This window comes from Nuphar pumila, chromosome 17 (genome assembly GCF_984573655.1).
Source record: "Nuphar pumila chromosome 17, dmNupPumi1.hap1.1, whole genome shotgun sequence".
Lineage (NCBI taxonomy): Eukaryota > Viridiplantae > Streptophyta > Magnoliopsida > Nymphaeales > Nymphaeaceae > Nuphar > Nuphar pumila.
Window position 1 is genome coordinate 27,112,073 of NC_143265.1, and position 10,599 is coordinate 27,122,671.

Genomic DNA, 10,599 nt, shown 5'->3' on the forward strand with positions numbered 1-10,599 from the left:
TGCCAAGGTGAATGGGAAAAGTGTGATCTTAGTGGTAGTTGATCGTCTCACTAAGTATGTGCACTTTGTTTCGCTTGTGCATCCATACACAACCCAAGAAGTAATTGAGATATTTGTGAATCAGATTGCCAAACTGCACGGAACGCCACGCTCATTCATAAGTGACCGTGACCTGGTTTTTATGAGCAATTTGTAGAAAGAATTTTTTAAACAGAAGACAGCACTTGACATGAGTTCTGTATACCATCCGCAGACAGATGGCCAACAGAAGGTTTTAAACCGTTGCTTAGAAACTTGCTTGCGAGCCTTTATAGCTGACAGACCAAGGCAGTGGTTAGTGTTCCTTGCCTGGGCTGAATGATCCTACAACACTTATCAATCTGATACTAAGATGACGTTGTTCCAATCCCTTTATGGCATACCTCCTTGTTAAATGCATATGTATTTATTCATTTCATATATATACATATATATATATATATATATTAATCTCTTTTCTAGAATGTAGTTTATGATATTCATGTATGTTTTTTTTGTTCTTTTTATGTAATAGGTAATGCCCTCTAGGGGCACTTTTGTCCTTGGCTTCTGGCCATTGAAACCAGCCCAACTAGTTGTTGGGCTGGTCCAACGGCTAGATCAACTAGCCATTGGGACCACCCCAATGGTTAGTTGAGTCTAGCATCCTCTCTCGCTTGCCTATATATATGGGGTCTATCGCATATTTCTTGAAAGTTTTTCTAAAGCATTTCTAAGGTGAATAAAATATTATATTTTATCTTGGTTGTGCTCTTTTGTGAACTATTGTAAGTGCCCTTGACCTATGTATTGTCTTAGTGGCCTTGTGCATGTGCACTTTCTTGTATGCTCTTAATAAAATTGTGATTGTATTTTTTTGTGTCATTTCATTACATGGTATCAGAGCATCCGGTTCTTTGATTCTATTGTACTTGTTTGAGGTTGGTGGTTGCAGATTCAAACCTCTACTCAAGATGGGCATTCATTCTCTTTTGTTGGTGACTCATCTTTATCATGGCCAAGAAGGAATCTACCACCCTGATCTCCTTCAAACTCCGACTCCAACCACTTGATATGGCATGGAGAACCACATTAGAGGGAAGAAGCTATGTGGCTATGTTAGTGGGACCACCACAGAACAATAATTCAAGCTTACTCACAAAGGAGATGAAATCAAAGCCCTTAGTAAAGAAGAAAGAGATAAGGCACTACAAGAATATCAAAGCAAGATGGAAGATTGTAAGGCGATTGACGCTCAAATACTATCTTGGTTTATGAATAGTATGGAGCTAAAAATTGCCACCAATATCATCAAATTTAAGGCGTGTGACACATGGATCTTTCTCAAGGGCATGTTCATTCAAAGGGATCTTGCCCGGCAATATTTTATTCAAGACAAGATCCGCACCACGAAGCAAGGAGACAAGAGTGTGAGAAAGGTGTGAAAATTGTAATGACGACTTATGAAGGTTCTTCTCCCTTGAAGAGAAGGTTAGCGTAATTGGTAGAAACATGCATTTTCTGGTTCCTTCTCTCTTTTTCTTCTCGTTCTCTTCTTCCTCCTATCTTAGTTTGGCTATTGTTGGATTGGGTAGACCTAATATTGCAACTCTTCCACGGACTTGAACGTGTATCCAATGCATACACAAGAAAGTGCAAACCTAGGTTTGCAACTGGAGGAGTTGCTTTAAAGAATCCTTTCTTAATTTTAGTAGGCATGGTGAAATAAGTGAAAATATCAGGCTCATTATATACAAGGGCCTGGTGGCCTGGGTAGGATAGGCAGGATGAGCCTAAATGTATCCAACATTCCAACCCAAACCCAAATAGTGTGATATTCATCCTTAGTCTTAACTAGTACGATATGTTTGCTCTTTCTTATCTTGACCTGGTCTCATAGATGCTATTGCTTCAAATATCCCACAAACAAATTAGAACTATTGTTCTTATTGTATCCACTATTGGATTTTTCTACCTCTATTATTGAAAAGCATCTTCCAGCAATGTTGTAAATATCATATCGAAACCCATAGGCTCATAATACAGGTGTATCGTACCATAAGGTATCGTACTGTATTGTAAGATGCAAGAGAAAAAAAACTCTTAAATTTTGCAAAAAAAAAAAAACAAATAAATGAAATTGAAAAAATTAAAAACTTATCTAAAAAATTTAAAAAAAAATATGTATATATATAACTTAGAATAACATGAAATAGAGTTCTCTCTCTCTCTCTCTCTCTCTCTCTCTCTCTCTCTCTCTCTCTCTCTCTCTATATATATATATATATATATATATATATATATATATATATATATATATATATATATATAACTTAGAATAACATGAAATAGAGTTCAGTCACTTCAGTGGTTACTACATGAAGTCAATAACATACAACATAGAAGTTCATTACATAGTAAATAATTTGCTACATGACAACAAAAGCCAAAAGACACGAAACAACAAGACTGATCACTCGAAATTCACAAAATAAAGTCAATAACATAAAAGTTCACTACACAACTACAAAAGTCAAAAGACTCATTATCAAAAATTTCATGTTCATAATCAGATATGACATCGAATTGTACCTCCTATTGCTCCTCATCTGGTTCATCATCTGCATTTTGTTATGTCAGTGCATGAATGCCTTGTTCACATGCCGATTTTTGTAATCTCGCTTCCCTACTTTCATATATTTCATTTAGATTGGTGAATATTATAGCATGTACATCATTTGGAGCTCGAATACATGGTCGCACTAGCACACCAAGTTTCTGAACAATGTGCTACTCATCGTCACCAAGATAGCCAAAATTTTGAAAATGTCGCAATATTATCATTTTTTCAAGGTCAGCCAATATTTTTTCAAGAATTTCAAAATATTTTGTCAAAACCTAAAATATCGTGATATTTTCCCAAGATATTCTTGAGATTTTCAAAAAAAAGTTTTTATATTTTTAAGTATATTTTTTCTTTTATATTTGGAAACCTTTTCTAATTGTTTATTTATATTTTTGCAATAAAACACTATAAAACCTATTATTTCTTATTTTTTATTATTCATACTTCATAGCTTTTGAGATTTTCTCAAGAAAAATCAATTTTTGAAAATATCTCCAAGAAAAACCCTCATCAAGAAATTGCCTTGAATAATATATATGACTATGGTGTCATTTAATGCAATGCAAGCCCCATAAATCAATGAATGACACAATTTGCATCTCAAAGCATCATGCCTCAGAGATTGTCAACAACCTCACAATACTACCATGCCAAATCATCAGCACGTCGAACCATTGCTAAATCTAATTACTATAAATACAATTAATTGAAACTTAAAATAAAATATCACTACATACAAAAGTCAAAAGGTTTATAGCTTTACATAATACGATGATAGGACCAAAGGACATAAGAAGCTATGTCACATAGGTGCGGGTGAGGGTGCGAGTGTGGGTGCGGCGATACAGCACTTTAAAAAAACTGGGGTGCAAAGGTGCGGGAGGGTGTGTGTGTGTGTATATATATATATATATACGAGATGAAGAAGAAAGAGGAGGAGGGCGACCCCAACCCTCTCTGTGTGTGTGGGTAAGCAACTCTCTCTCTCTCTCTCTCTCTCTCTCTCTCTCTCTCTCTCTCTCTCTCTCTCTCTCTCTCGTGATGTGTTTGCTGCACCGGGTGTGGCACCTGCACCCACACCAACATCGAGTCGATGCGGGTGCGAGGGCCCTTTTGTCGAGTCCCTATGACATAGATAAAAAGTAACAAACTGAAGCTTAAGAACATGTATATATATCAGCTCCAATGATTTCTTTTATTTGTTGCAGCGTGCACTAGCCTGAGATGTTGATGGTTCATCTTCATCTTCTCAATTAAAAATGACTTCTGGCAATTTTTTTTGACAAATGTCGTATGTACTTATGTCTTTCTTTTTATCATCTTCTATGAGACTTGTAAGAAGCTTGACACAAACTTCAGAGGGAATATGATGAGTACATAATCATACAATGGAGTTGTTATGCACCACGATGTGGCATTTCAATCTATACAATCCACCATGCATTACAAAACCACTAAAATGACGCTTTATTATACCCCCTCAAAGTCATCCTTAAGTCCACCTGGTTTGTAATATTTCCATGCAAAATCACTTAAGCGACATCTTCCACCATACATCAACCTTCAGAGCACGATTTTGAGATTTAAGAATACAAAAATAGATAATTATGATGAAAATGCGAGAAACTATGCTCAACAACACACCTAAGGCTAAAAAAAGGCTAAAAGCAAAATTGAAAGAATATCCTAAAACAACATCAAAAGAAATGAGCTTATCCTCAAATTTGATGTGTTAACCCTCCTTTAACATTAAATCAAACCCCTAGAACTTGGTTTTGAGGGTTAGAGGCCAAAAAAAGGTTAGATAGGATGGAAATGGGTGAGGTTTAAGGTGAATCACACTTCTAGGGCTCAGATCTAGCAAAATCCCCAAATTTTATGGTGGATTTAATCTCAAAAATGAATGGTTAGGCTTAGCAACAAGGTTTGGAGAGGGAGAACACAAAAAAAGAGATCAAAATGACCCTTAGGGGCTTAAAATGACACACATAAGTGGTTTGTCACCACTTTTCCGACACCAAAAAAGTTATATTAAAAAACAAAGATCGGCTTGTCGTACGATACGGTCTAATATGAACCAATAAGCTTGAAATCTATGATATACATGTTATATTGTATCAGTTTACCCACTGATACAACGTATTGTATCTTATAATACGATACAATACTGATAACATTGTCTTTCAATGCCTCTTGTGCCACCGGACTCTTTTACACAGTCAACGTCTTCAAGTAGCACAAAATCCTTGGTGGAAAAGCTTGTTGATGCTTGATCAACAATAGCCTCTTCATAGATCCTTTAGTATTTCTTCTTCATCCCCTATTTTGTGTACATATTCTACTTCATAGAATCTTGTAGATTTTCGGTATTAAGTCATGGAATGCACTATGTCTCTTCTTTAGTTCTTTCTTGACACTTGCTCCCTACTTATAGATAATTGATTTCTAAAGCAAATCATATAGCCTGTCTAATGAAAGGATTGGTTCAATTACTTATATTTATCAGCCATAAGCAGCATGTCTCATGATTTTTTTTTCTTTTTCGTCTAAAACACTTAGATAACTGTGAAGCAGTTTTTTTTTTTTGGTTTGGTTATTATGATTTAGAAGCAAGTATAGGAGTCATAAGCATGTATTCAGATATCTCATTCCACTAACAAGATGCATCTTGGCTGACCACCACCTATGTCACAGGGACTCGGCAAACCGAGTGCCGCACCCGCGTCGATGCGACGCGATGCGGGTGCACGTGTGGGTGCGGCACCCGATGCGGTCAACCCAACCCTGGGTGCGGTCAACGCACCCAAGGTCATTTGTGTCTAATTTTTAGACTTAAAAAAAAATTACGCCCGATGAAATATGCTGCGGAGGGAGGATTATGGCAAATTTTTTTTGCCATAATCCTTCATTCCTCTCCTCCCGACCTCTCCTCCTGAAGCCTCTGCCGGACCCCGACACCGTCGTTGACCGCTTCGCCTCTACTCTCCTCCTCAGGTACGCTCTCTCCTCTCCAACTCCCTCTGCTCTCATCCTCTCTTCCTCTCATCTCTAACTCCCTTTGCTCTCCTCTTCGACCCCTCCCCTACACGAAGAGGGCGCAGGGAGGGGGCTCGGCCCCTCCCCTGTACAAAGAGGGAGGACAGGGAGGGGGCTCGGCCCCTCCCCTACACACAGAGAGCGCAGGGAGGGGCTCAGCCCCTCCCCTGCCAACAGGGAGCACAGGGAGGGGGCTCGACCCCTCCCCTACACAAATTATATATATATATATATAAAAAATTGCCGCACCGCACCCATGTGACATAGATCACCACCTTAGGTCGCCACTATCTTTCAAACAGGCTAGCAATTTTCCTTATGATATTTCCAATTTTGTAATTTACTTGCTTCAAGATTCAGCATCTTAAGGGACCTTATGTAATTTGCACGTGCTTAAAATTTGGTCCTTTCACTTAAAATTAATAACTAATAACCACTTACCCCGAACAATTTCAGCTTCACCCTTTAAATGCACAGCATATCTCTTTATAAAGAAGAGATCAAAATTATGTTTTATTTCTTACCAAGTTCAATAGTTCGGTAGAAAGTAGTAGAATTGCATGTCAAAATTTTAATTGTCTAACTCCAAGACTGAGGAAGTGCAGGTGGGGAAGTTTTGGATTGACATATGTCACATGTCCTACAATCCTCCTACAATCATGGTATGTTACGTGGTCCCGAGTCCTAGCATATCATAGAGAAAACAAAGATTGAATTCCTCCCTATGGACACTCAAACAGTGTCTAATCTAGAATCTATTCAGGAGATTTAACATGTATGGATCAATACCTGTAGCATAGCATCAATACCACTTATGGAAGGTGATACTTTCCTTTCCTGTCCAAGTCAGGAGCTTCCATCCACCCATGAATTAGTTTTCCATGTTTGTTTGGCATGATGTGAAAGGGAACATGACCAAATTTGTCATGTTTGTTTCGCACTATAGAAGCTGGACTGTAGACCATATCCAAACTTTTAAATTTGATTTTAATTTAGATCAAGGAATGAATTAAATGTCTGGTTTGGAGTTAGTATTTCAAAAAAAAAATATTTACTTTCACATAAGACTTAATCACCTTCTCACTTTCCAAACATGTCCTTAAGAGGAATCACTAAAATTGGAAAAATGAGTTCCCCCAATAAATTGAAATGCAGTTCAAGCAATAACAGAAATCAAAATATTTCAAAAGATTGATGTTACTAGAGGCATTCTTCAATAAAGATAGGATAGGAATATCACATAAACTTCAGAAAGAGAACACAATACACGAAAATGTGCACCTTGCTATGGTGATACTTGAACAAAAAATTACTACCCAGGTCGTTGCAAGAGATGACAGACTTGTTATCATTATGAACACATGATAGAGAGAAAAACTTTGTTGAACACCCTACATGAAAATATTTTGTCTCCTGAAGTTGTACCCTCTGAAATGTAAACCATTTAGCAGAACAGGTGCATGTTCAATCTTTACACATCAATATTTTAACAAAGAACCATATCTGCAATGCCTAACACACTATGAAGTGGTAATACTAGTACAAATATCCCAAAAAAAATGAAAAATAAATGCATGGTTAGGGTCACAACATAAAGCTTTCTAACTGAAAGATGAACTAAGGCATACCAAAGAATACATGGACAAAAATCATGCACATAATATAATATGGATTATATTTTTCTTGACTAGATAAGGAAATTTTATCGTCATGGCAAGACTTAAGTTCACACCAGCCGTGATACACAGGGGCAAATAAGACCTTAATGTGCATGCCATATGCATGGATTTCTGCTGTGGACAGTGACCAACCACACGACAACCACCAACCTGAACCTCATGAAAAAAGACTCTTTATGCAACAAAGCATCAAACGTTTTTCCGTATGCATAAATTTAATTTGGTCCTGGATATAAATGAGACAGGATACTTCTTGAGCCTCATAGAGACGGATTTCAAGTAGGGACAGTGGCAGGAATAGTAGCAGTTCATGCTGGATTATAGCATTTCCAGAACTTACCTAATAGATATTCCTGTAAGTCCCTCTCTTAATCTCCTGCCAAGATTTCGAGGTTTTCATGTTCAGTATTTGCCCGGTGGTTTCATTTTCTAGGTCCCCAAAAGATATAGCTAAACTAATATGAAAATTTTATCTCAACTACCATTCTTGCATGAAAAATAAACCATTTTCCTATGGTATTGATCCATTGTGTTGCAAATGCATATCATACTTTTCACAGAACCCATGTAGATCACTAATAATCAGTCATTTTGTGGTAACTTTCATGTATTACTAAATATCGCCAAATTGATTGTGTCACACATTTCCTTCAAAAAAAAAAAAAGACTGTGTCAAACCTATTCCTTGAGGGAAATGATCAGCTATTTCTCTCTGTGAGATCAAGATATGATACCAATAAAGGCACTACTCATTTATGTTTTTTTCAACAGGTTACGTAAAGCAATGGCAAATAAAATCTTGTAAACTGTGCAAACCCAAACAAAACTATGGAATATGTGATAAGTGCCAAAGAACAAAAAAAGGGTAATGTCAATTGAAAGTGAAGGAACTAACAAAAGAGAGAGAGAGAGAGAGAGAGGGAGAAAAGCCCAAGTGTATACCTTGACATCGTGAACTCCTTTGACCTGAAACCTGCTGCCGGCGTCGAAGGAGCCGGTGACAACGGCGTTTTGGTCATCATAATCGTAGAGCACCGAGATATACTTTGTCATGAAACCGATCTGAGGGCAATTGATGTCCCCGTTCCTGTTGCTCTGGAACTGGGCCTTGATCTTGGCCAGCCCATTGAGGACCCTCCATGAGACCTTATTGAGGAGAACGGAACTCTCGCTGTCAAACTCGGAAGAGATTCTAATGGTGGGCAGCCGACGAGCTGGAGGAGGAAGGTGAGAATTGTCGGATGGGAATGCTGGTGGGGGATTAGGGTCCTCGACAGGACCTTCTGGTGGTGGGGAGTCAGGGTTTGGGGGGTGGAGAGGGGACGGATTAGGGCTTATGGTGGTGGTGGAACTCTCCCCCATTGGAGAGAGAGAGAAAGAGAGAGGATGAGGGTTTAGGTCCGAAGGAAACGATATTTTAAGAAAGGGAGTAGGATCTTTTGAATTTAAAAGGTGCCAAAAATTTAATGGTGGGTCCTACTCTTATTAGGTTTTCTTTTCGAAAGGCAAGCTGGGGTTAGTCAGACAGAGTCCTACAGACAAGCGGAACCGCGTTGGTGGTGCTACTCTTAGGTTTTGCTTGTGACAGATGGGAGATATTTGGTGGTGTTCCATGCTTGCTCAAGAGTGCTTGTGGAGGCTTTAGCTTTTGCTCACACTGTAAGGATTATCAAGTTTATGACCCTACTGTCGTACTGCGGCTCGAAAGTTTTCCTCTCAGATTATTTGATTACTTCTTCGAATTCTCTACGAATGTAACATATCCGTGAAGAAATTAAAGACTTTGGTGTGTATATTTTACATGCATGCTTGCTTGCCCAGATGCTGCATGGAGCTGATGAAGTTAGGAATATGTACTGAACGTGGTTTATTCGATAGGAATCATGTCTTGGTTTATGTATTTTGGATGTAAGGATACAATTTTTAATTCAGTAAAATTTAGTGCATTGTGGGCTTCGAAGATCTTTGAAAACAAGTATGTATATCGTAACCCTCAAACTAGGTACAACATAAGAGAGGGTTTGAAGTGGTGAAGGCACAGCATTCGGGTTAGGGATCCAAACCCCCTTATTGAGGATTTCAAGGTCAAGGTAAGCACTCGCCCAGCCTCATCAGCATGTGGCTCCACCACTGGTTTGGGTGGTGCCCACCCTGACCCGACTTTCCAAAGGGTCTGGGTGGGCACTGTCTATCCCAACCCAACCTTTCACAGGGTAGGAGGGGCACTGCCCACCCTACACAAAGCCACTATTCATGGAGATTTTTGGCCTAGGGTGGGCATGGCAAGTGCCTACCCTGGCCTAAACGTGGCTCCACCCGTGATCATAATCACGCGTGTTTTCTATTAAAAGAGGTTTGAGCGTCAAAAGAACTCAAGAATTATGTAAAAATTAATGTTTTTATTTGGTGGGTATATATATATATATAGGGCAGTGGTAAGCTGCATCCCTACCATATGGTACCTCATTGCTTGGGAGCATCAATTTTTTGGGGGTTTTCAAAATTCTGACCTTACAGATATGTTCTGATTGATTGGCTAGAATCGTTTGATTATGATGCATGGGTTTTTATAAGGTTCAAAAATCAACTGTCTATCATTTTTATAAATTTTTATGCTTCAAATACTATTTTTTTCATCTAAAATGCATGATTTAAGTATCAATTTCTAATAAATCAATTATGCTAAACACATCCGTAAGGTCAGAATTTTTTTAAAACATCAAAAAAAAATCTTAGTTGGTTGGATTAGTATGTTCTCTCTCACACACAAAAAAAAAATCTTAGGCGTTGGATACCCAAGGTTTTTATGAGCATATTATACAATATGCAGACAATATGTTAGTCTTTGAAAGGATTGAAAGGACTTCAATACAGCAGATGTTTCGCGTAAGGCTTATTCTCATATTTTTTGCAGCTTTGTCCGGGCTAAGGCTCAATGAAAATAAGTGTTCGATCACGCTTCTGAATGACGATCCGACCAGGCAAAATGCGGTGAAAAAAAATCCAACTGCGCTTTAGGGTTGTTGTCAATCAAGTACTTGGGGCTCCTCCTACAAGTCAAGCTAACCTCTAAAACATCATGGGCACCGGTTGTTGACACGGTGTGTCTTAAACTCCAATCTTGGTGTGCCAGATATTTGTTTCTTGCCGGCAGAATTACTTTGATCAGGCATGTTTTTTCAGCGATTCTAGAATTTTTCATGTTGGTTTGTGTCATGCCTGTCAACGTTGAGCAATAAC

General features: G+C 38.3%; 1 protein-coding gene across 2 annotated transcripts in view; it reads right to left on the reverse strand.

Annotated features, from left to right (window-relative positions):
- Positions 1 to 8,752, reverse strand: part of OEP37 (chloroplast outer envelope protein 37) — a 45,120-nt gene extending 36,368 nt beyond the window's left edge. For both annotated transcript variants that reach the window (XM_089992757.1, XM_089992756.1), the window contains exon 1: positions 8,302 to 8,752. In XM_089992757.1, coding sequence (XP_089848883.1) covers positions 8,302 to 8,721 — 420 coding nt within the window. In that variant the 5' untranslated portion in view covers positions 8,722 to 8,752. The remainder of the gene's footprint in view (positions 1 to 8,301) is intronic.
- Positions 8,753 to 10,599: the final 1,847 nt, after the last annotated feature.